This window comes from Haliaeetus albicilla, chromosome 24 (genome assembly GCF_947461875.1).
Source record: "Haliaeetus albicilla chromosome 24, bHalAlb1.1, whole genome shotgun sequence".
NCBI lineage: Eukaryota > Metazoa > Chordata > Aves > Accipitriformes > Accipitridae > Haliaeetus > Haliaeetus albicilla.
The window spans coordinates 19,529,755-19,556,140 of NC_091506.1; the positions used below are offsets into that span (position 1 = coordinate 19,529,755).

Below are 26,386 nucleotides of genomic sequence, written 5' to 3' on the forward strand. Positions count from 1 at the left end.
GTTGTCCTGGTAAAGAGCAGGTGAGTGTTAAGGCTGGAGCAGAAGCTAGTGGATTGTTTTGCAGTTTAATTCATTTGCTTGGGAGTGAGTCTTGGGCTGAGAGTCCTTGGGTGCTACCCCTGCCCAGCGCTCTGTTCTGCCAGGGAGACAGGAACGTGACTACAAACCATGTGCCAAGGGGTGTGAGGTCCTGTCAGCCTCACACGCCTTGGCACAGGAATCAAGACTGAGGACTGGTGATAGAGAGGAAAGAGCAAGTGTATGGACAGCCAGATAACAAAATAAACACACGTAATGGTTAAGTAGATATCATTAGAATTGCATATTTCAAAAACTGCTAATATCTGTGAATTTCACTAGTCAGTATTGACCATCTTACTGACGCCCTGCTTGCTAAGACATCATTTCCAGGATTTATTCAGCCATTCCAAATCTGAGCAGATTCAGCCTGCTGCATTTCTTAAATGAACAGATAAACCTGTAGTTCTCTCTTTAACACCAAATGTAGATGGTATTGCCCACTGAGACTAAGTATAGTCTGTCAATATACCAGCGAGCGTTGTCATGTCTGTAGCATCTTTTAGTTTATTAAGCCTGGAAGGAAGTTTTGAACTACAAAAATAAGAAAATTCACAGGATCCTACCAGCTAAAACACTTTTTTCCTGGCTGTGAAAATTCCAAAGAAGCCATGTTTTGTGATCTTTTTTGTGTTTAGACTGTTTCAGGTGCTATATAACGAGGCTTCTCTCTTTTGACTCATGCACAAATGAAATTCTCTATGGAAAAGGATAATTTTTTTTTTTTAATTTTTAGAAAGGTTGGTTTCCATAAAATAGACATCATAAAAACCCACATGTAGCGTCTAGTGATGTAATTGTAAAATAAGACCTATATGTGCTAGTATATTCATATAAATATATTCTAATTTTCAATAATGAAAATAAATTTTGAGTTAGGATCACCTACTTAATAATTTGTTCTATAGAAAATGGTAACAATAACCTACCTTGACAAACATGAGTCCAAGGATTTCACCTAAGAATTACCTCAGGACTGTCCTTTCTGGTTGAGCTAATGAATGTTTCTTCCAGTGACAGCCAACCTAGACTAAAAAGCTGAAGCAACAAAGAATCTTTTACATCTTCTGGTAAGTTGTACCAAATTACTCCCATGATTAAAAATCTGCATCTATTCCAGCCTGAATAGGTCATCAGCATAGAGCCCTTTCATCTTGTAATGCCTTTATCTGCTAGATTTAAAGAGCTATCAAAAATCTCGTGTATATGCTTATAGACACCGATCAGATCATATCTTATGCTTCTCTTTGGTAGAGCTAAAGCGATTGATCTCTTTAAATCTCCATATTAGGAGGATTTTTTTTTTTTTTTAAGACCTCAAATTATTCTTTTGGCTATCTTTTCTGAACTTTTTCTGTTTTCTTTTTGGGGAAGGGTGGATATCAGAAGTTGGCACAATATATTACAATATGAAAGGGATGCAAAACTTTGTGGTAAGACTAGATTCATACAAATTAGAAATAATTGTTACCCTTTTCATATGAATCCATCCAAGCTCCAGGTTGCTCTCACTGAGACTTGTAACAGTCTGAGGTTTGTTATGATTAGTTATATAGCTGATTATGGTCTGATTGCTTCATTCAAGTTGTCTGGACTGAGCTACTGCTAGTAACAGTAGTAAAATCTTCCGAGTGTTGTATTAATGTTTAATAGATCTGTAATGCCCAGGATGCACATCAATGGTATTTTAGGAATGACAATTATCATTATATTTTTCAATATTATAATACTTCTGTCCCCAAAGCATTTTAGCTAACACATATATATGACATTAAGTGGGAAGCCTCCTATGATTCATATTCATTGTAAATAGAAAACTTTTTTAATATTTCAGCAAATAATCCTAGAGAAATTAGTCATCTGTGGATTGTAAAGATCTGAATTAGTGAAAGTAATTTCTGAAAGTATATCAGATGTCTTACAGCTTCAGAATGCAAAGTTCCCTGTGTAGGATTCATCACTGGTTTATAGCTTGCTTGAGTAAATCTTACGACCTTGGTTGGCCTCTGAATCAAATATTTCCTAGGCTGCAATTCCCATAAACATGTATTTAGAATAAAACGTAAAAATATGACTTCTTAACTTCAGGTAGCTCAAACTGTCTCTCTGTTGTAAGCAAGCTAACTTACTATGTACATATGTCTTGTAGTTCACTGTATTTTTATAGGATCACTTCTAGTACAGTATTTGTAATATTATGAAAAGTTCACAACTGCTCTTGGCTATGATCAGTAGATGGTATATTGGCTTCAGAATTATTTTCTAATATTGTGCTTAATTTCTCCTGAAGTGTCTGTAAGAGGGCATTCTTTGCATCAGTCATGTTCTGTGTTTGGGAAGAACAAGCTGGCTCCCATACAAACTGCTTAATGTATGTTCTGGGTGAATGTTTTGGCTCCTGGACCTAATCTATATCCAGTTACAGCAGCAAAAAGCCAGGCAGGTTGATACTACTTCTTGTCTGTTTTTATCATGGTGACATGATATGTAACTTTTCCTCCCTGCAAAAGAAAATGGTGATAAATGTATTTAATCAAAAAATGGGGCTAAATGCTCTGAATAAAATATTTATTTTATTACAATAGCAATCTAATACAAGATAAACCTTTTTACTGTATAACAAGGTCTTTCTAATGAACATTGGACTGGCAATGATCTCCTAACAGCAGCTGTGTCTTATCTTTGCTTTTCTTGGCTAGACAGGCGAAGTTTCTTCTCTTCCTTCATCTCTTCTAATGTAATAGATCTTCCACTTCCCTAATTGTTTGAATAGTCTTTCTTTGTACTCGCATTAATCTTGCTGGAAGATGGGTGATATTAACACATAAAGTACTCCCAAGTTTTTACTTAAGAGTTTTTACCAAGGCTTAGTTGAGTGGTCTGTTTTCAATGAAAAGATTTGTCCTGTTTCATCCTAGTATCATGCTTGCTTCTTTTTTTTCCCACTTAGTTGCGCCACAGATGGGGCTGTTAGCTATCCTATGATCAGCCACACACAGGCTTTTTCTCTCCTCAGTCATTTTCAACCAATGAATCTTAATCTTATAGCAGATGTAATTTCTGAGAGCATGATTTTCCACTTTGTACTATTAGCATTTATCCCATACTGATTGCTCTGTCATTAAAATTATCCATTTTTTCCCAAGATGCTCTGATCTTCTACTGATTTTCCACACTGTATTGCAGTCAGTTTATATTAATATAGTTTCTGGGGTTTGTGGAAATGCCGTTAATGTAAATACTATGTGAAAATACGATCTCGGCAAGAACCCTTGAGGGACTCCACACCCACTGGCATCTCTAAAGTAATCAGCTCCCTTACTAAAATCTTTCTTCTCTACTTTGTGGACTGCTTAGTCTCATTGAATCCTAGGTAATTTCCAGTAGATTATCATATATGCATAGTCCTATCTAGATAAGTAGTTATTTTATATTTAAATAAAGCTTATATTTTATCACATTTTCTGTTTTCCCTTTAGCATTTCATTCAAAACATTTGAGAACTTTGCATGCTGCAGATGTTTGACTAATAGGGAAATAGTTGCTTGGATCACCTGTTCTGCCTTCTAAATGCAAATAATGAATCTATCTCCTTTTAAGACTGGAATCAAAAGATGAAATATATTACAAATTTCTGATTTCAGAACAGGACACTAAGGTATCAAGATATTTTAGAATTTGGAGCTGTATACTGTGAGGTTCCCAATTAGGTTGTGTTGAACTCTTTGACCTTTGCCTCCTACACATGATTCTTTTCATGTCTACACCAAATGCCTGGTGTTAATTTGCCATTCAGCCCATGAACCTGCCACACACCCTTACTAAAAGGGATTTTTTTTCTAGACTACCTTTAATCTCTGTCTCTTTTTCACTGCAATGTAGTCCCTCTTTTTGCCTTTTTAAAAAAATCAGGTCTGAAAAAAATTTTATTGTCCTTTCTATGATTTAGTTCAAACTGATTTCTGGAGGTTCTGACTTTCTCCCTTCACATTTTACACTTGTAAGTTGTACCTCTCTCTTCTGACTTCATACCTTTTAAAAACCCTTTTAGGTTTTTCATTTGCACTATTAACTTTCTTTGGGGTCGTTATTCCTTTGGAGCCCATTTTTACTGAAGTCTCTTTGCTTGGTATTCAAGTTTTAGAATTAGTAATCTATTTACAAATTAAATAGATTCTAGACCTTCATGTTCAAGTTCATGAGTTTCTGAGCCCAGTTGTTTTCAGTAAATAGTTACCATAGTTACTCTAAGTTTCTTCTTCTAAAATCAAGATTGAGCCCAATGTTTGTTTACCATTCTATTTAAATTGAATCATCTTATGTGCATTCACTCCAAGGTTGTTTGATCAACTCTTTTGTAATGTCCTTGTTTCAGATCAAAATCACTTTCACAATAGTATCAGTTCATGTGAATTTGCTAAACATTTGGGAAAGAAATCTGTCAGTTCTCACACTAATGAGTATATGAATGTTACCACTAACAGGAACATCTATTTTCCTGTCTCTGTCTAGAAAGTTAGTTCCTATATTGTTGCAGGTTCTAGAAGCAATAAAATTAAAAAAGTTTTCTAATCAAATCCAGTCCTAGAATGCTCTTGAAAATCTTGACCAAAGTAATTTGTTTGCTCATCATTCCCCAAAATTATTTTGGCTCAGACAACTTCTGTTTTGTCCATGCTACTTGCATTTCTTTAACCTATTGTCTCTCCTTGTTTCATAACACTAGTATATCTGTATTTCTGCACTTTCTTTCTGTAATTTATTTTTTATCACTTTTCATTATAATTTTCCTTAGATGTTTTCATCAGGTTCTTTTAAACGATGCATTAGACATGCAGGTTAATTATTAGTTATTCTGACAGCAATCTCACACACAACAGTAAAATATTTTACTTGCATCATATTGCTATATATTCCTTTTTTTTTCTTTGTTACATTTTTTGTATTTTATTCTTTAGGGATAAGCTGTATTTCATAATTCCAACTATAAAATGTTATATTTGTGTAATAAATTCCAGTCCTTGCCTCTTTATACACAGTGGTAGTAATTTTAATAACAATATTTCTTCACTGGCTTGTGCACCCAAAAACGTATCAGTTTCTTCCCTCAAAGTTATGTGAGTCAGTCTAATAAAAGATACTTACACTGACTTGATTATTTGTGATAGAATGAGCAGTTTGGAAACCGCAACAATTATATAAATACCAGACTAACTAGTAAGGAATAGTAGATTTATTTTAGTGGGTGAACAACAGATTTTACCAGGTTGCAATAGAATTAGTATTAGTGGAAGATTACCTGTCCTCTAGAAATCCTGCCATTAGCTCCTCCAGGCAGCGGCTTGAAATCTTAAATCTCTGCTGAATGCATCTTGTCTAGAGGGTGACAAGGAACAGCTGTCACGGTTCAACTCAAGCTAATGCAGTCAAGCATTTTGAGAACAAAATATTTTGAACTGTAGTAGGGAACAAGAGATGTATCAGACACCAAAAGAAAAGATTTCATATTAATAGGAAAATGTAATAATTGCATCAAAATTTGTACTCTTCTAATTCTAAACAGTAAAACATTTGTAGCAGTGTGTGCTGAGTCTAAATTCCTGGAGATCCTTCTCTATTATGAATAGGGAGAAAAAAGAAATTATTAAAAATCAGCTGAATTTTATCTTCATAATCCTAACAGGTACAATTAGTCGAGCAATCTGATTGCAGTGTATATTTGCACTTTGCTTGACAGGAACATTACATTTTTATATTGGTTGCTGGGTTTAGTACTGCTAAACAAATATGTAAGTTTGTTTATCCTGTGTAGGAAGGTTGCAGTGGCTATAGCCAGTCCAAAACCTGATGGTAGTCCACCTGATGGTGGATAATTTATGAATCACAAATGAAAAATAAATCTCCTAACTGAGTCTGTCCTTTACTGTGTGTGATGTGTTGTAGATAAAAGCATGCCTGTAAAAAATAGCTTTTGCAAACTCTTTTCCAGGTCTTCCCTTCCCATTGAAGGAATGAATGGGTTTAATAAGGTCTCCAGACTTACACTTTTGTGGCTGAAACACTGCCTGGGTCATAGCTGCTTTCTGAGTGATCATTTTAAATGTCTTTCCTCGTTATTTTTCCTGTGTGTGAGATTTTAGGCCTGTTGTTGACCACTTTATAATATGGACATACTTTCCTCTTTCAGTGGCCTGCCTTCAGATGGATTGTTTCTGTGAGGGCTTTTGTGGAGAATTCTGCACTTCTGCTTCTGACAGACAGTTATGTTGATTTATGCTGCTATTTATTTAGTATGTTAATGGCAACATAAAGAATTAAAATTTTATTGCATAGATTTACAGGAGGTAAAGAGCATATTCTTTGCCTTTACATAGCACCTGCACAATCTTAGATGGTAATTTTTCTCCATGTGGAAGACAGCCTGCTTAGTCTAGGCTTTTTCTCTTGCCAACTGATTCAGACACCTGATTCAGTCACTTCATGATATGAGGATATTTCTTTCTGGGTTTCAGGAAAGTGCCTCTCATACAAACTTGAGCTGTTTGCATGTCTGTAACAGCTAGACAGCATCTTGAGGAGCTCTAGGCTAAGTCTTTACTGCTTGAGTTTACATGAGAGTTGTTCACTGAGCTGGGGTGGGGGGAATGACTTAAATCCATATCCTTTCTGTTTGGTGAGCAGCTATCAGAAATGTACTTATTCTGTTGCTAAAGTGCCAAGAACACCAATAAAGAAAAGTGAATATTCAACACCCTTGAGAAGACATGTGGATGTCATCTAACTATTTCTCTGCTTCTGAGTAGAAGATAGCTGGATATATTAAGAGCTCTTTGCCAGTTTGACTGTACTACATTATGGCAGGAGAGTGTTTTTCTGCAATTATTGATTACTTCCTTGTGGTGGTAGCTGATGAGGTGTTCATGCTTTCATTATTTAGATGAATCATCTGCTGGTCACTTCGTGCTGATTCACTCCTAGAGCTGGATATAAGTATTTGGATGGATTTACAGTAACTTCATCCTTTTTACTCAGAGATGTGCCAGTCTGCGTAATTGTTATACTTGACTAATTGTTCTGCTGTGTCAGGTAACAAAATATTCTACTTTCTTTTATTCTGCTCAAGAAGATCTTGGTTTCATTACATAGGTCAAAGCTCTTAAAATAAATTTCTGACTTTTTTTTTTTTTTCCAGTTAACCTAAGTGACACATGTGAGTGTCTTTGGATGTAGTTGTGATTTAGGAATGCATGAGACAAAGTTTCAAAAGTTTGCTCTATAGAAGACTGAAGTGGTTTTGGCATGCTGGGAACACAAGTAGAAGGTACCTCTTTCTCTTAAATATGAGAATATTGTAATGTCTTTCACTAGGATTGTAATGCAAATTAATTTTGGAATCTGTGCTGGTTTTGGCTGGGATAGAGTTAATTTTCTTCACAGTAGCTAGTATGGGGCTATGTTTTGGATTTGTGCTGCAAACAGTGTTGGTAATACAGGGATATTTTTGTCATTGCTGAGCAGTGCTTACATGGAGTCGAGGCCTTTTCTGCTTCTCCCCCCACCCCACCAGTGAGGAGGCTGGGGGTGCAGAAGAAGTTGGGAGGGGACACAGCTGGGGCAGCTGACCCCAGCTGACCAAAGGGATATTCCAGACCATATGGTGTCTTGCTCAGCATATAAAGCTGGGGGAGGAAGAAAGAAGGAAGGGACATTCGGTGTGATGGCATTTGTCTTCCCAAGTCACTGTTACACGTGATGGAGCCCCACGTTCCTGAAAATGGCTGAACATCAGCCTGCCGATGGAAGTGGTGAATGAATTCCTTGTTTTGCTTTGCTTGCCTGCGCAGCTTTTGCTTTACCTATTAAACTGTCTTTATCTCAACCCAAAAGTTTTCTCACCTTTAACCTTCTGATTCTCTCCCCCATCCCACCAGGGGGGAGTGAGTGAGCGAGCAGCTGTGTGGTGCTTAGTTGCTGGCTGCAGTTAAACCATGACAGAATCTGAAGCTTATATGAAGACTTAACTATCGTCTGCTTGTTAAGTGGAGAATCTCACTCTGGGCACATGACACTAGCAGTCAGAAACTTGATTTGGCTGTCTGTTGAACTAATCGCATTTTAATTGTTCCAATCTTAACAAAATCAAAATTTTTAAGCTTTCTGATCCTTATATACTATCAAAATACATTATTTATTTTGAATATACATATATAAAAAATATTGAATTTACCTAGATAAAAATAATCAATATTACAGTTAAACATATAGTATGTTTATCTTTTTTAATATAAGTATGTAATTAATACGGACAGTACAACAGTATGAATGGTTAAACGGTGTTTCTTGGGTATTGAGCACCTTGCTATGACTGTGTATTTCCGCAGTCATTCTTCTCAGTAGCTGAATTGGAATGGTATGCCCACAGCTAAACGGTGTGCACTAGCATTCCTGTAAGAAAAAATGGGATGAATGTAGATAGGTCCGGCACGATCTCAAATTGTCCATCCCAGTACTTTTAAATTCCAATTTTTCCAACTGTTTAAGTTAGTGCTAGTTTTATTTCCAGACAACATATCCTCTGTACAGGTCAAAAGGTAGTGGCCGGATAGAAAGCTGGTCCTTACGTTCATGGGTTGACCAACACGGGTGGCGAGCTCTCTCTTTGTAAAAACGCCGAGATCCGGGAAGGGCAGGGTTTCGTGTCCTTTGCCAGAACAGCGAAGGGAGGTTGACTTGCGGTGGTGTATGAGAGAGGCAGACCTTGAACTCTCGCCTCCAGTAGGTCAGGAGCGGTGACACAACGTGCAGCCATGACGACAGCAGCAGCAGGAGGAGGGAGATGCCGTCACTCGGTTAGCGTGGGCTGGCCCTAGCGGCGGCGGTAGCACCACGGACAGCGCCCGGCCGTGCCCGCCGCCCGGGCTGGGGGGACGGCTGCCGTCCTCGGGGGGGCTCCGGCGAGGGAGCGCCGCCTTGTTCTGGTCTACTGTGTGCCTTGCAAAATGGATGGTGCCTATACATGTACTGCACCGAACAGGACAAGGAGAGATTCTGCTAAAAATAGCAACCATGGGATATTTAATTTGGTAGCAAGGCTGCTGTGACTAACGCGTGGAACAGAGAGGCTGCGCGGTAGGCGAAAGCACGCTAATAAGAAGGTATTCCTGCTTTGACCTTTCAGCCGGTTCAAAATGAAATGCATCTGGTTACTTCTTCTTTTTACAAATCAACATGACACATGTAAATAAGGATATAGAACTGTTTAGTACTCAGCCACTATTCCCTGGAGGTGTGTTAGATTGTTCTCTACAAACCAATGTTCGGTTGTCCCTGAAACAAAGCAATAACATTAGAGAGAGCACTTAAAAAAACCCCAACCAAACAGAAAAAAAACCCAAACCAAACCCCCAAAACAACAAAACTGTGCATTCACTTGTAGAGATTTGGCTAGGGATTGATTAAGTGATAGCTAAAATCAGTTAAGGCAGCCTCTGGAATGGCAACCCTGTTGCATTTCCATGAGTGATGAAACCAGTTCTCTGATGTTTTCTCTCAATAGTATAAATTTCTTACCGTGAAAGAGATCTCTTGCAAGGCAATAAATAAATATATGATAACAAATAGGTAAGGTCAGAAATGAAAAAAGACCAAAAAAAGCACGCTCACAAGAAGAGTTCACAAATGTTTCTGATCTCTCATTTCAAAAAATAAGACAGGAGCTAATTATTACTTTGGTAGGGTTTCTTACATCCTGAACATTAAAAGAAATTAATAGGAAAAGGTATCAATTTGTCACAACAGTGCTAATTAACGTTCTATGATTTCTCACTCTTTTAATAGGTAATTTGCTGTAGTGAGAACATTAGGGCTAAGTGAGAATGAGGCCGCAATAGTATTTTTCTCAAATTTCTTAATTATTTATGAAACATGAAGATTCAAGTTAATCTTTTCCTTTTTTACTAATTGAAGAACAAAATACTCTGCTTCTTTAGTATCAGGAAAACATTTGTTCAGCATAATCTGTGATCTATTTTAAATAAAGGTCCAGCTGACTAAATAATTACCACCTGCACTGTGAATTTTTGGTAATTGTATTTCATGTATTGGAATTAAAGCATTAGTCAGTCTATTCTCTACTTTTGTGCTAAAAAAAAAAAAAAAAAAATCAAAATTATTCTCCTGACTTAATCCAGATACCTTCTAGGCAAGCAACATAAACTTACACACTGTGATATGTTGGCATAACAACATTGATCCATACTTGTCCTTATGCAAGCCCTGGTCTTTTCTGGTTTTATAATTTGTTTTCAAGCAATGTTACAAATAGAGTAGAAGTAACTTTTAACATTATATTTGTAACTGCAAGTTGTGTTATTTGTTCATAGTTGATGTTTTTGTGGGGTGGGTTTTTTTAAGGTGAGACTTAACTCCAAATGTCTCATGTTCTGGAGGGATTTGAAAGTACATCTTTCTCTGTCCCCAATGACTTTAGATTACCTTTGCTCTGAAGAAGATAACACCAAAAATAGGGGATGTACTGGAATGTTTTATGCTGACTTCCATTTTGCTTGAAAGAAAAAAATTGGTACTAAAGGAATGGAACAACAGAACTATCGTAATTGAGATGTTCCTAGGATTACCAGGAAGTTGTTTGCTACATCTCACAAGATAAAGTTATACGTGTGTTGGTTGCTTTCGATCATGAGCTCCTACTTCAGGCACTCGATAAGGAATAGATGATGGAATGACTACTTAACTGCAAGCTGGAAAAGCTGCCTAGTGTATAGAGGTCTGCTTTCCTTTACTGCCATTCTCAGAAAAGTTGAGGGTTGGGGCAGACTTGCTTATAAGGACCTCGTTCTGAATTAAAAATTTAAAAAAGGAGTCTTAAAATAATGGCCTTTAAAATCCTCCCCCAATCCTGAGCACTAATCAGAAATCATCCTGATGAAAAAATAATTAGGTGAATGAAGTTGTGGGGCACAAACACTGCAATGCTTTAATGGGAAAACCTGCTGTCATTTGCTGCATTTAGATTCCTAATGTGATGGTTTCCTCTTTTCCTTGTAAGGAAAAAATCCATGAGATGGCCCTGTGCAATAGGACAAAGAATATAATTTGGATCTGTACATCAAAAGCTGAGACCTCCTGCTTAGAAGTTTCAGATTACTTCATCAAAGGAAGAATAGTTCAGTTCTTGAGACATGTGAATCACTATTTTGAGGCACAGAGGAGAAACGCTTGGTACTTCAAAAGGACCTGCGAGGTCTTGGGAGATAGTGATAGAGCGTATTTGCTTTGGATCCTTTTGTTTCTCCCTGAAAGGTGAGGAATTTATAATTTAATGGGAAATTCAAGTTGTTTAATTGCTTAAAACATCAACAGGGAAAGAATATGAACTTTAAAGGAACAAACATGCAAAGTTGGAACCTCAAGTGTAGAAGAGGAGGCAACTTAAATAAATTGACTGTCAGAGGGAATTGAAATTCATCCCTGATTTTTTTTTTTTTTTTTTTTCTGATCGCAGGGGTTCTGGGCCATGTTTCTAAAACAGAGGTTTGAAGTAATAATGGAAGTAGAAGTACCAGTATCTATAGCCCTGAGAGTGGGGAGAAAGGGTAAAGTACGGGGATGCTCTTGCCTGAAAGAGAGGGCAAGAGGGTGATATGTTCCATGATACCTTAAGGCTGAGATAACTGAGAAACATTTGCTTGCAGGGAGGTGTAAGAGTCTCTCTGCTTTCTGCACTCTGACCTTCCATTGTCCCTTGCAGAGCATTTGAAAGGATTGTGCAGTTCCCTTGATCTATTTAAGAGAAAGAAACTGTGTCAAATCTCTCCATTCCCTAGCTAGCTGTCTTTCAGATCACATCTATATTATGGCAAGGTAGTATAAGATGAACTAATGTATTTTGATTAATACCATGTTAAACATTAATGCATATTTTTTTTGGATAAGGACAATTGTGTTTGCAGTAACTTAACCATAAGCAACTCACAATACTTCTGACTTGTCCACTGCGTACAGAAGCTGTTGTTAAGTAACTTTTAAGAGTGTAATTCAAAGTGATTAGTGCTTTCCTTCTGACTTGTCTTGTTTGATTAAATAAGGTCTTGAAGTGTGTATTTGCTGTTATTTCCATATGGTGCAACACAGAAGTTTAATGACAAAGACTCAGAATGGCAGCTCAGAAAACTTCTGCAAAGGGAGGCCGCTTTTCTCTGAAAAGCATTAGTGTTTGGGGCCCATGATGTCCACCAACAGAAGTTCTTCTTGTAGGAGCTCTGACATTTGCAGCAGATTTTAAGGTTTAGTTTGATTGCTGAAGTTAATTTTTAAATTTTCTTAACAAAACCTTAAAACCATTTAAATAATCTAATGAAGTAGGCATTGGATTCCAATTTTGTGGTGGTGGTTTTTAAATGTGCAGTCTTTATGATAAGGAAAAATAAAAACATCTCCAGGAAAAAAAAAAACAACCAAACCAAAAACAAGCCTGGGGCATATAGCCCTCAGAATTTCTTGTTTGCGCTTGTGCAATACTACCATGCTTTTCCCATGCTTTACAGAGTAGTATGAATACTGAGGTTGGCAGGAGTGAGCTCTGTTAAGAGAGAAAAAAGGCAGAAGAAATAGTTGTTTTGAAGCCCTGTGGAGTAGTTGCTGTTTGCTTTGGTCTGTCTCTCTTGCACGTGGGTGATCCCAAATACCTGCTTGCTGCCTGGGAGATTAGTGCCTCTGCCTCCTTTACAGGATGAGATGTTTGTTCTATGCTACACTTAAGCTAAGAATGTTTACTAATGCAATCAGTATTTATGTAGAGGTGATAGGAGACTCATTAAACTGGTGAATGCATATATCAGAGGAACAGGTGTAAATATATCTGGTAACTTCAAGTTATGCAAACTTGCATTCCATTGACTCTACAGTAAAATACGCTTTTTTTTTTTTTTTTTCCTGAAGTGGGTCATATGCCCCTCTAGTGACTCTCTCTGAAAATAGGTATCACCAGCAGCAGTGCAGAAAAATGTTTGGAATAAATATGTAATAATATGTACTATCTTTCAAATAAAAGTAGTCTATCATCAATATTGCTGTACCTGTTAATGCTATCATTTTTACGTCCATGATCAGGATATACAACCGGCATAGTTCCCTTTAAATAAAATGTTTCTTGTATACTATTAGTTTCTTGCAGGTCCCATTCTGTCAACTGTTTTGGTGTCCTCCTCAGAGTTTAGATAAACTTGCAAGGCTCTCACCTTGTCTTCCCAAGTTCACCTTCATTCCATGTTTACCTTAACGGTAAGAGTCAACTCGGACATGGTTGTATTTTGAAGAAAATTCTGCTGTGTTTTTTCTTAGGCAGGAAAAGTATCTATTTCACTACTGGTCAACTTGGCAGCCAGAAGAATCCATGAAGTGCTGAGGCTGTAGGATGAAGAGGCGGAGAGCTGGAAGAATTAACCCGTTCCTGTCACTACAGAGGTTTTCTGCTCCCAGAGTACTAGTAAGAGATGAAGAGGTATTTATTATTGAAATACACAGCTATTGAAAAAACAAATTCTCGAACCCAGCAGCAGCCTATTTCCAACAGATGCAACTCACTGACTTTGTCGGGTTTTGTCCCTTCAAAAAGCTATTTCTGCATGCTGTGGGAGTGCTTCAGGAAGGAAAGTAATGAAGCTATTGTAAATATAAATGCCTAAATGTGAATATGAATTAAGGTGTGATTGAATAAGTTGGTTTTTTCTAAATCAATAATGTAGAAACATGCTTGCTTATTGGCCACTTTCTGTTTGCACTCTACACAGGAAAGCAAAAACCAACAGCCCCAAAACAAACAAAAAAGCAAACAGAAAGCTGTCCGTGTTCAGTGTTGAAACATAAGTTGCACATGTTAAAAAAATAAATAATGAAGGTTTCCACAGCAACCTAAGTTCTGTAGTGCAAATTGATGACTTTCGTTCTGTTTTATTATATAATGATAGAACAGATATTCTATAAAAAGTGTTGGGTACATCTGAAGTTATATTATTAAAAAGTTTAGTGTAATCCTAAAACTTCACATCAAGCAATTAATTTACAAAAGTTTCTGAAAATGCTGTATAAAAAGTGTTGTTTTCTGCCTTTAGCTTTGGGGAAGGCTCTGACTGGAGAAAAGTCGCTAGTCTGGCAGAATCTTTGCAGTGATCAAAATTTCAGTGACAGGAAAGGTTTTGAATTACATGTCTCAGCTTTTAATTTGCTGTGAGGAATTCAAATTTAGGTTTTATGGAAAGAGTAGAAATGAAAGATGAACGCAAAGATGAAATCTAAAAACCGTTCCAAATTTTGGATAACTGTTCATTCTGCAACCTGTACAAATTTTGCCAGCTCCTTAGAAGCTTTGATAACTAATTAAAAAAAAAATAAAAATCACAGATTTAGACAAATTTTGATCTAAGGGCTGGTGGTGTCACCAGTTAAGAATGCCGACAGCATTTCCTGATTCTCATTCAATTCAAATGTCAACCTTAAATGCTGCCACTCTACACTTAGTGAAATACATTCTTTCTCCTATTTTGTTAAAAGCTAATAACTCATTAAACAGTTTAAGTATGCTTACTTCAATTTCCACTGTTTGAAATAATTTGATATGGTTTCCATAAAAGCAGTAGGTGAGCTACAAATCTTAACGTTCTGTTCAGACAACAGGGCTCAAAGCAGGAGCATCACCTCCGCGTGCAGCAGCAGGTATGCGCAGGAGGGTATCCACCGGTGACGTGTGTAACAAGGGAACAAATAAGAGAATTTTCTTCCCTTCACCTGGACTGAATTTGGGTTTTTCTAGTTTTTAAAACACGCTCCTGCCTCAATCCTGCGTTCTGGTGGTTCCCACGTGTGCGGTACTGAGCCGCTGCTCTCCTCTGCTGCGGGCTGGGATTTTTGGGGTGTGTGTCCCCCTCTCCTCATCTCCCACCCGCCCCCTTGCCACGGATGCGCTTTTCCTGTTTTCTTTAAAGAATCTGAGCGTTCTTTTTCTTTTTTTTTTTTTTTTAAAAGAAGTCTGCCCCCCGGCAGGATGAAGTTCGAGTCTGTGCTCTGAGGGCACTTCAGCGGCTGACGCCTCGCCTGAAAACGCCCCAGGGCCGACTTTAACCAGCAGCCGCGTTAGACTGGTGGTGGCGGTGGTGTGGGGGGGTCGGGCTGCCCGCGGTGTTTGTTACAAACCCCGCCGGCTCCCCGTGGCAGGCCCGCTCCGTGCCGTGCCGTGCCGTGCCGCACCGCACTGCGCTGCGGGGCCGTGGCTGCAGGGCGGGCGGGCGGGCGGGCCGGCCGACCTCCTCGGCGCCGCACCGATCCGCTCACAGCCTGCGGGTTTGCCCCTCCGGGGTGGCGGCGGGAGGGGGGACGGACACGGACACGGACGGACACGGACAGACACGGACGGACACGGACACCGCGGCCGCGGAGCGCTGCGGGCCCCGGCCGCGCCCGCGCTCCCCGCCCCCCACCCCCGGGCCACGCGCCGCCGCCCCCGCGCCTCGCGCCCGCGCGCGCCTCGTGCGGGGCGGGGGGGGGGGGGGAGGCGGTGCGAGCCGCGCATGCGCGCCGGGCTCCAGCGGGGGGTGGGGGGCGCGGCAGCCCGAGTCCTTCGGCTGTGGCGACGGCGGTGGTGAGGGGAGCGGCGGTGGCGGCGAGGAGGAGGAGGCTGGGGGCCGCCGAGCTCCGCGGGGCCGCCGCGTCGGCAGGGCGGATAGCCCGCTGGGGCGGCGGGGCCGCGCTAGGAGAGGCGCTGGGCCGGCGGCGAGCGCCCGCCGGGCGCTGAGGGGAGCGGCGGCTGTTGCTGCCCGGGCGGGGGGCGACCTCCCCCCGCCCACCCCCCTCGCTCCCCTCACCCTCCTCCGGCAGCGGCGAAGGGACCCTCAGCGCAGCCCCGGCCGGAGCGCGAGGCGGGGGCTAGCCGGCGCGGCGGCCCCGCTGAGGCGGGGGTTGGGGGGGTGGGGGGGGGGAGGAGAAGCCGCCCCCGCTCCATGAGCGGCGCTCGCCCGCCTCGCTCTGCCCAGGGGATCCGCGGCCGGCTGCCGCCGCAGCAGCATGTGGAGTCCGACCGAGGAGGAGAAATACGGCGTGGGTAGGTACTGCCACATCCCCTCCCCCGTGCCCCTTCCCCCCCCCCCCCCCCCGACTTTCCGCAGCGGCCGGACCCCGGGGGTTGGGGGGCGGCTGCTTCCCTCTCCCCCGGCCGCCGCTGCCTCTCCGCGGTGGGCGGCGATGGTCGCCCCCGCCCCTCCCGCTGCCCGGCAGGTAGAGAGTGGGGGGGGGGGGGATGGCGAGGAGGGCAGCCGCTCCCCCCCCCCTCCCCGCGGGGCCGTGGGAGGCTGCTGGGGAGGGGGGAGAGCGGGCAGCGGCCGTGCCTCTTGCCCGCCCGCTGCCTTCCCCTGCCCGCATAGCCCGGCACGCCGCGAAGGTGCCTGCGTGTGTTTTGGTGGGGGGTTATTGCCGTGAGTTTCTTTTTTTTTCTGCCGCGGAGCAGCGGGCGGCAAGGAAAAAAAGTAGAGTTTCGGGCCCCGCGCTCGCGTCCTGATGGCACACATAATCAGAAAACGAGTCGTTTAGCCCTTAATCTACTTAAGCGTGCGATTCCTTTTTCTCTCCGTTTTAATCTGTGGTTTGTGGTGATCTTGTTTATATGGAGTTTAGGGAAAGGGAACGGTTACGGTGCGATGTCATTAGGGGGCGTCGGTGATGCACCTGTTCGGAGCGATGGGCCCCCCCAGGAACGGGCATCTCCGTGCGAGGGAGAGAAAGCCTAGAACCCGGCCCTGGACTGGGCCGTGCTTTCTGGGCTGAAAATGGACGGCTTTGGGGACTACAAGGGCTTCGGCTGTTGATAATCTAGGGCTCCAGCGCTCGTAGTGCATTGCGTTCGTTAAAAACGACGCGCGCGTTTCTGTAAAGGCGTAGTATTGTTATTTTTCGTTGTTTGTGGTAAAGCGGATTTTAGTGTCATCTTGAACCATGCGTGCTCGAACTTGAGAGGTCATCGTCAGTGGCTCTGTGTTTTGTGTTATTTTAGCGTACGGTAATCTCTTGTAAGAGGAGAAGCGTTATGCCTAATGAAATGGAAGGAAGACACAGACTTCCTTTAACTTAATTTTTGCTTATTTTAATCGTTTTTTAAAACTGTTGACTTGTATAAAAGCAAAAGTAAGTAGTGTCTGCCCTGATTAGTTACCTAAATGCTTCATTAAATTTATAGTTATCAATTGTTCATATTGATTTTTAAGTTCCATAGTTTGTAGCGATGATCGATTTCTGCAAATATTTAAAAAATATAAACAAACTTGCTGAAAAGATCTGTTAACCTGAACTGTTAAAGTGGGATTTTGACAGTTGACTTGAGAACAATTAAAAGCCTTAATGCCACTAATATGTACAACACATTTTGAGCATGTAGTCAACAAACAACAAAATGTATCGGTACCTTCTGCAACAAATGCTTTGCTTAGTACATTCCACGTATCTTCTTAAAGAATAGAAGTAGTAAGGAATTCACTTTTGTTTAAAAAAAATAAATCAAATACAGCGTGTTAGATGAGAACCTGTAAGTGCAGGGAAATACACACAAGTGGCATAAAATAATAGAAGAAAGCCTTTACTTAAAATACTGTTGCGATGTTTGTCAGTCACTGCAAGTATATAAAGTTAACAAGCTTTGTTACATCTCAGCTGGTTGTTCAGAGAACATGAAGTATCCAGACTTGCTCATACCTTAACTGTTGGTGAAAGACCACCTCTGTTGTCCTAGTACTAAACTTACTGGTATAATTGTAATAGGTGCTTCAGAAAAAAATCACTAATTTTTCAAGTCTTGTTGGTTTTCTTGTGTTCTGCTTATGTAGTTGTTTTTCTTTGCTGTGTTGCAGGGTTTGATATTCAGAGCTTTGTTTGTTTGTGTTTGTCCCGTGTTCTCAAATAAGAAAATGTGTATGCTACCTTAATCGAAAAGTAGGTGAACTAATTTTTTTTAATGCAGACTTATGGGAGGAAAAGATAGGAAATCTGCATTCAGGTTGTAAACAATCTAGAAGAGGCATCCGGAAGAGAGAGTAGTGAATGAAGACAAGTGTTATTTCAATGAATATTCTGTAGTCTTAAGAATATTCCTGCGATGTTGGTTTTTCTTTTTTAGACAACACACATGTAGGTAGGTCTGAGGTAATGGCTAAGTCTCAAGAATTTTGGTGATCTCTAAGCAAGTATTTTTTTATTCTTGGCTAGCTTTAATTACTTTTCCTGTAATTGAAATTAGTTGATAATCCTCCAGAGAGGGAGAATAGGTGAAAAATGCTGCTTGTGTCTGGAGTTCAGTTACTGTAAGTGGGGAGGGAAGTACTAGTTTTTCGAAAGTAGATCTGTCATCGCTTGCTGGAGTGGTCATTTTTGTGCTTTTTGAAGAAACTAGTCTATAGAAGATGTAGACCTAAGGTTTTACTGTTAGGAGGTGCACTAGCAAAAAAAAAAAGGGGGGGGGGGGAGATGGTGTGGTGGTTGTTTTTTGTTTGGGTTTTTTTTGGCTGATGTAAATTATCCTGATTTCACAAATAAAATAATATGTGCAAAAATAATTTTCTTGACACGTGTTACTAGTGTGAGGTTATACCTTGGGCTTTAGTAGTTTGTTTTTATTTTGACCACTGTCTATCCAAAAAAACCCAGTGTTTCTCCGTGCTCTTGTTAAACCATGAAAAGTTTTTGATCTGCCTGTGGATTAAGGCAGTAGACTTTATGTCCCTGTGATGTAAGTTAGGTGGGGAAAAAATTCGGTTATTTCTGCAACTGGAATACCACAAAGAGCTTTCTGGTGAAATAGAAAGGTATGTCTGGGCATCCAGGCCCGCACGTACCTGTTTGTGTGTATCAAGGGAAGTGAAAGTATCATAAAGTAGTTAATTCTGATGCTGTTCTTAGTTGAAAGGGAATTGTGATCTGTGTCATCTTCTTATCTAGGTATTTGGCTCAGAGATGATAATTTATAGAAACCGTTCCTTCAGAAAGACACCACGTTCCCTCTCTCAACATGTGGGTATAGAAGGGCTTTGTATTCTGCGTTGGCTTTCAAAGAGTTTGAGACAAAGACATTTCCTACATGCTTGCTGAAGCCCTTTTACAGATACCCCTTTACAGCTACACAGACTCTTGACTGCAAGAGAACATGTTAAATTTACTGATGTGAACGTCAGTGGCTTTTTGGTGGTTCTGAAGTTCTCTTTGCCTGTCTAGCTGCAGTTAAAAGAAGTTTTCAGTGCTTACAGTTGTAGAACGCTATTGTATTGCCCAATTCTCATACAAGTCATTGTTGACTGCTGCAACAAAGATATTAAAAGATTGCTCAAGATATTTCTAAATAAATAATTACATTAAACACTCCCCTAACAACACTGAATTTCTTTCTTGATTGTATTTCTCAGCTACTATAGCAACTACCTGGGAGCTGTTGTGAATAATTCCCTTCTGTTCTCTTTAGAAATACTTATGTTCAGTGCCTTTACTCCTAACTACACTTTCAAAACTTTAGACTCGCTGTTGAAAGGCAAACAGTTCTTCCACAGATGCTGAAGATGACCAGGTCTGAAAACAATTAGTGAGATTTCTAAACTGATTATTGAAGATAACTAGCTCTCTGGCCCTCTAGTGTTTTAATATTTTTAAAGCAGTTTCTGTCTCTAAGAAAATATTTGTTAAAGTGATCTGATTAGTTAACATTAGTCTTCTAAAGCATGTATTAAATAATAATGAATTAAAAGAAAAAGCTAAGCTGAGAGAACTCTTCAGTAAATAACTGTTAATTAAAATTTGGCAAATGTGTGAGAGCTGATTATGTATTTCATTAGGCTGTCAGTTTCTGCTGCTTTATTTTTGCACAAGGGGCATGTTTAGGTGATTCTCAAGAAAGGGTTTTTTGGTTTTTTCTTTTTAATGTAGTTAATCCTGTACTTTGTATGACTGACCATATTAAATAAGCATGTATTATATCATGGAGAAGAAGGAAAACCTGCCTGCGTAAACAGCACCTGTTCTTAGTTTATTCAAAGCATTAGTGTTAAAATCTGTTGTTTCATTTAAAATGAATTTTTATCTTTATTTTCACCACTTAATTAGTAACAATGAAAAATAAATCCATAAGCACAAATACATATAACTAATTTCCCTTGCTCCTACTAAGAAAGGATGGAATATCTTAATGTCCTAGTTATAGTTCTGTACTGCAGCTTCTGTTTTTTTGATAAGTATCTTGATTTTTTGATCCCTGCCCCCAGCCCACCATTACTAAACCTTGGGTTGCACATTTCCCAATTCTTATTTGCGTTTGGAAAAACAGGACTGCAAAACTTAGAAAAAGTCTGCCTTCCCTCATCAAGTCTCTTGGCATACTACTCTGTTCTTACCTGTTTACATAGAAGGGAGCTGCTAAATGAAGGAGTGCTCCGAGTTGACTGATACTGCGGTTTGTCTGTATCACTGAAGCAGTTTGTTACAGTTTTAAAATGAAAAGTTTCAGAAAAGAAAGTCCCTCCCCCAAATTAGGAAAAAGGTCGATCTTTGGTAATCTGGGGAGCAATATCAATCATTGCAACTAGGTTCTGTGTTACAGGACGTATGTTGTATTTCATCTTCTCTTTTGTACCTTATTGCCAAAAACTATAATTGTCTGGCAGCAGGAGGGAGGTGACTAAGGATATTCTTCAGTGATCTGTCTTGGAACCGAAGCTATAAGGAGGGATGTACTTCTAAACCTTCTGTGCAATGCTGTTTTGGGAGGTGGTGGTAATAATACCTGTGGACTTGCTCATTAGTCAGGAAAACTAGATGATCTGTGGATTGGAGTAATTTTTAGTTCCGTTCAATCTTTTGCCCCTGAGGGCCTCTTTTTACCCTTAGGACTTCAGAATGAACAAAGGAATTTGTCAGTCAGGGGTCATAGAGGAAATGTGTATCTGTTGCTTGACTGTGGGAGAAATGCATCACAACTTGAAATGTCTCTGGAAAAGAGCAGCTCCCAAGATGCACCTGATGGGAGACTTTCAGTATAGATAGGAAAGTTTAGTGAGGTGTCATTTAATGTAGTGGGCAATTTTAGTTTCAGTCTAGTGTAAATCTGTATTTTTGCTGTTGCTGATATAACTTGGAGATTAAATATACTGTTTTGTGGGAAGAGATTAATATATTTTGGCTTATTTATCCTAGAAAAGACTAGCCAAAAGACATTGTGGTTGCTCCTGTGAATACCTGGTCTACAGAGCTAGATGACAGTTAATCTATAAGATATTACTAGTTTGAGATCACCTAAATACCAGTTGTCCACAACTACTTTACAGTAGAAATTAGCCAAAACTTTCTAAATACAGGAGGAATGATGTTGAGAAACAGGTTTTCCAATTGCTTGCAAAGGCAAGGAATCGGATGTGTATGTTTAACAGTTTATCGTGTGCTTTGTATGGGTATGTAGGCGTGATCTTAGAGTAACAAGTGACAGTATTGCAATATGGGTTTTAATTTCCAATGCTTTGATGGGTTTAAGAGCAATGTTCTTCATTTATGTGTAGTTATGCCATATTATGTATTCAGTTAAGACCTTCAGGACTTCAGCTGCTTGCCAATAGGGTGGGTGCAAAAGTGGTTCCTCTCTGACCTTATCCACAGTGCAGAACTAAGGGTGGAAAACTTTAAGTGTTCTTTTTGTCCTCACCTAACAATACCTCTCATCCAGTAATGAGCGACATTTTATGATGAGAGTTGACAGTCTCAGGAATACATTTCCTACAGATTTAATGAAAATTAGTGGCTGGGTGGGGAAGAACAAACTTACTAGAGTTCCTGTGGATAGTAGTGCAGATAAGCAGCTACTGACTTGCTGAAAAGAATGGATAATAAAGTTCTATCAGGACTCTTCCTAATACAACTTTTTTGTTTGCTTGCTGGAGAATGTGAAGGGGAAGCTGTTATTGTGAGCATGGGAGTGAACCTGAGGTTGCTTTGTAGTCAGGAGTGCTCAGGAACAGGACTAGGGATAACAAAAGATTAAAAATCTGATGGTACTGCATTCGGTTTGTCGTGGGACCATTGGTGAAATGGAGAGAATGTGAATATCCATTGGTAGGAAACTAGGCGTTTCATGTTTATTCAAGGAACAAGTTATTTTGCTTTCTTTTCTAATGCAGCAGATATCAATTACAATTAAAAACAGGGTATATGATAACATGGCTTGAATGCTCCTCGTTCTTGGAAAATCTAGGTGATTCTTTGGTGTTTCTTATTTGTATGCTTTGGATTTAAATTCATTCTCAAGGCTGTAGGTCAGGAAGGGAGATTCTTCAGAGTGAAATCAGTGAGGAAAATATAAAGTTGTTTCTCTTTTGAACAACTTAAGGCATAGGAGGTTAGCATATGAGTATGGGGTGATGGTGCAGGTTGTGGTTTGCAGTTGTATGTAGGAGGAAGAACGTTGGTATTTTTTATTAATCCTTCTGAAGGTAGCTTTCTTAGTTTATAGTCAATGGCATAGCTTAGCTGGACTTGAGTCTCGCTATCTTGCAAAGCCTTTCCTTTCAGCAATTCTGTACTTAAAAAGTCAGACTCCAATATAAATGTCAGGGAAACGTGTAGAAACTATTACCAGAACTTGTGATCTAGAGAATTCTCTACCACATATTTGGTAGCATTTAAAACCCTACAAAAAGGGGGTAATTGGTAATGAGGAAGGGTTCTTTGTCTTCATATGCACCATAACATGTAAATACACAAGCTTTTCTGATTAATATGTAATTATTTGGAACCTAGCTCTTATATGGAACAGCTGTAAATACCTGATGACCTCCAACAACTAGTGTTATCGGTGGCCATACACATTTTGTAGATCTGTTCTTTTGAGAAATAGGAGCTCTTTTCAGATGTGGATGTGAAAACACTGGCTAAAGAATGAAAGTCTCTGGAAGATTATTCAGCTGTTAAAGAGCCTGATGCAACTTTTTCGCCTGCTTCAGAGAAATTTTTCTTAATTTATACAGTGAATTAAGTTTATTGTGTTCTTTTCTCAGCTGTGATATTCACAGAGGAAGAGTCTAAAGGGAGCATACAGTAGGATCTTGGTTCAAAACCAGTTGCATTTGACAGCAGTCCTTCCACTGATTGTTTTTAAGTTATGAATCACCCTTAGTATCACTACATTTCACTCTTTTCTTTGTTCTGTTTCAAAATCTGTGCGCTCACTGAACCTCAAGGCAAAGAGGGGAAATATCTCACTCAAGTGAGTGATGTTAAAATCCAACCTCGATTCAGGTTTTTGCATGTCAAAGTGAACTTTATGATCTCTTCTGAGATCCTGAAAGCATCTCTTAAGTTTTTTTTTAGCTGTAATTCCTTCCTCCTAGACATATTTTAGTGTTTGTTTAAGCAACGAGTCTTTAGTCAGACCTTACTGAAGGTATAAGGAAGACTGGTAGCTATGGGATTGAGCAGACTAAGTGCTTTCCAGTATAGTTGTGAGGTGATTACTTATTACAAGGATAAGACTTCCCTCTTGTCCCGCTTCAGCACTTGACTACATTTTCTTTTCTTGGTCTTTCTGGATATTAAGCCTTAAGAAAAGCTTATGACAAGTGGTGCCAGCTAACTCTTGGTGATTAAAAGCAGGTCATTCTACTTTCAGAAGTAAGCTGATACCAGTTACTCTCTGAAACAAAAATAAAGGTTTTTCTTTACTCTCTGAAACAAAAACAAAGGTTTGTCTAGACGTTACAAGGTAAGGAAGCTTATGCACTAAACACTTTTAGTGTTGGCAGTAGGTAGTTGATGGAGTGGTGAATTATTTTATTTTGTTTATTCTGAATATAAGTCTGTGAGCTACCCAGCATGCTAGAGTGTAGTTCAGTGTGCTTTGGCAGGTGTCTTACTGTTCCAGAAATCTCTTGTTTCTGTGTATTTGAACAGTAGGGGCCTCTCTCTTCCCTCTAAATGTGTTTATGGATGAGAAGTTTATGCCAACTGTTAATTTAGTATACCTGCCCTTTCAGTCTTCTGATCTTGATAAATGAAGCCTTGCATACATGTCAGAGAAACCCAGAAGAACTGTTAAACAGAAACCAATTGAAGGCAATATATAATTTCTTACAGGCCTGTTTGGGTATTGGGTTGCATACAGTCCTTTGTCTTGCTGGGGTGTGTGGTCTACTGGAACAAGTTGTAAAGGTAGCAGAAAACCTTTCATAGGAGAATATGGCAGCCGGTGTTAAATAGTCCCTGTAGGGAGCAGTATGTATGTTTCCAGTAACTGGGTCTGGATCTGGGAGGACAGGAGCAGATGTTTTTATTTCACCCATCTCTTCCTTTGTAGAGAAAAATGCCTGTGGAAATGTCTGCATAAAGTTGCCCACTTCACCTAGGCAAATGTTCTCATTTATGTATGTTTATGTATATATGGCTGTATTATATACAGGGACAGAGAGTGTAGGCACAAATGAGAAAGTGTCAGCCAGTGTGGGGGTAAATAACCAAAAAATACATGGATTATGGTAAAAGAAGGTTATTGAAAACTGTGTTTTGAACTTTGATGTGTCTTTGTGTTTTTTCTCTCTCTCTAAATGCTCATAAGCTGAATGATGGGCAACTCAATTTTCATAAACCAAAGAGGCAACAGTCTAGCTTCAGTGCATTTAGTGAAGCAGGATCAACATTTTTGTGAGATAATTTTGCCCTGACATCTGCTATTACATACTGTACAAAATGGTGCTGCGTGCTCCTTGTGCACCTGGCCTTGCCTGAAGAGAGTGACTAGGTGAATCATCTACACGCCTGTGTTTCTGTTTAAAGGTTATATTGACTGGCCGTTCCTCTGGCGATGACTTGTTAGTATGGGAAGAGCTGGTCCAGGGCACAGAAAGACCGGCTCTGTGAGCTGATGTGCTTGGGCCTGCTGTCTGCTGACCACGCAGCTAAGCATCCGCTTGGAACAGCTTGTGCTGCTGCTGTCAGTTGTACTCCCTCATCGCTCTGTCATGCGCACAGTAATTTTACAGCTATCTGTTCTGCCCGCTTGCTGTTCTGTTTCAGCCTTTCTGAGTAGGTTGATCTGATTGGAATTACGAACAAAGTTGCTCTGCTGTGTTGGTGGTTTGTTGTTCATTTTTGGTTTTGTTTTTCTGGTAAGTATTTGGTTACCTCTGTGGTCCAAGCGTTTAGCCCAAGGAAGGTTGCTTTTGAAGCGTTGGTCTTGCAGAAACAGCTTCTCTTTTGTCTCTGGGGAAGTGGAGGTTGAAAATAGGCTCTTCTCTCTAACTTCCTTCATCACAGCAAGGCCCTAAACTGCAACTTCTGATCTTACTGATTTTTTCAACTCTGGAGTGACTACATTTCAGGTTGCTGTCACAAGACAGTATTCTTCTTTTAATAATGAAAAAAAAAAAAAAATTTCAGCCAGGGTGGAAGATGCAATAAGAGAAAAAGAGGATTTTCCCAGTAGTTCCAGATGATGTTGATAGCATTAAACAATGTATGTTTGCTTAAGTCAAGATTAGATGAGGTAAAAATTCTTTAGGTCTCATGGAAAAAAAAAGCATTTTCAATTATGTCAGGCAAATATTCCTTTTTTTTGGGGGTATTTTAGTAGCAAATAGTTTACCAAAAAGGTCAAAGTTCTAGTGTGGGGGTTGAAAGGTTTCTTAGCAGTCTTGTAAGCTGTCTTGAGATGTCCACAAAAAGTTTTTGTGTGGCAGATAGTATAGGCTAAAATACAGAGTTTTCAACTAAGATGCAGGAGCTGGTGTACTGATAAATACACCTCTACAGATCTGCCCTTTTCTTCCCTTCTCTTCCTCACAGGAAATGCACAAACTGACCGTAAATGCCAAGGTAACTTTAGCATGTTACGAATTTATTTAGCAGTTAGACAGGAGGACTAAAAGTCTTACGATGTAGTCAGTGTAAACTGGGATAGGATGTAAAACGCTGTGGGATGATACCTATGTTTTTGCATGTGTGAACATGAATCAGTGGTGCTCTCCTATAGCTAGCTGCATACCAGGCTGTGTTCCTGTGTAACTGGGATGTTGATGGAAGTTACCGTTTCCTCCTTTGGGGAATCACTCCTGGGGCTGCATCTGGAGCACTGTATCTCACAGTATGAGGGCTGAGATTAGGAGATGGTTGGGAAGCTGGGGGACACGAGAGAGGAGGGTCTGCGAGATCTAGGGTGGTACAACCTGTAGAAGGGGAGGATAAGAAGGGGTCTAGTTTGTGATTAGCTACTTTTAGGGAGTTACGGAGAAGG

At 40.1% G+C, this 26,386-nt stretch overlaps 1 protein-coding gene and 1 long non-coding RNA gene across 15 annotated transcripts in view; both read left to right on the forward strand.

The window, feature by feature from the left end:
• Nucleotides 1-10,897: 10,897 nt before the first annotated feature.
• Nucleotides 10,898-14,009, forward strand: LOC138681766 (uncharacterized). The gene is made up of 2 exons (XR_011321978.1): nucleotides 10,898-11,400; nucleotides 13,441-14,009. It is a non-coding gene; the product is annotated as an uncharacterized lncRNA (long non-coding RNA).
• Nucleotides 14,010-15,705: 1,696 nt separating this feature from the next.
• DOCK3 (dedicator of cytokinesis 3) overlaps nucleotides 15,706-26,386 on the forward strand; it is a 231,799-nt gene continuing 221,118 nt past the window's right edge. For 9 of the 14 annotated variants that reach the window (XM_069769586.1, XM_069769593.1, XM_069769587.1 and 6 more), the window contains exon 1: nucleotides 15,706-16,192. In XM_069769586.1, coding sequence (XP_069625687.1) covers nucleotides 16,156-16,192 — 37 coding nt within the window. In that variant the 5' untranslated portion in view covers nucleotides 15,706-16,155. The remainder of the gene's footprint in view (nucleotides 16,193-26,386) is intronic. The other 5 variants (XM_069769594.1, XM_069769590.1, XM_069769598.1 and 2 more) reach the window with 2 other exon arrangements.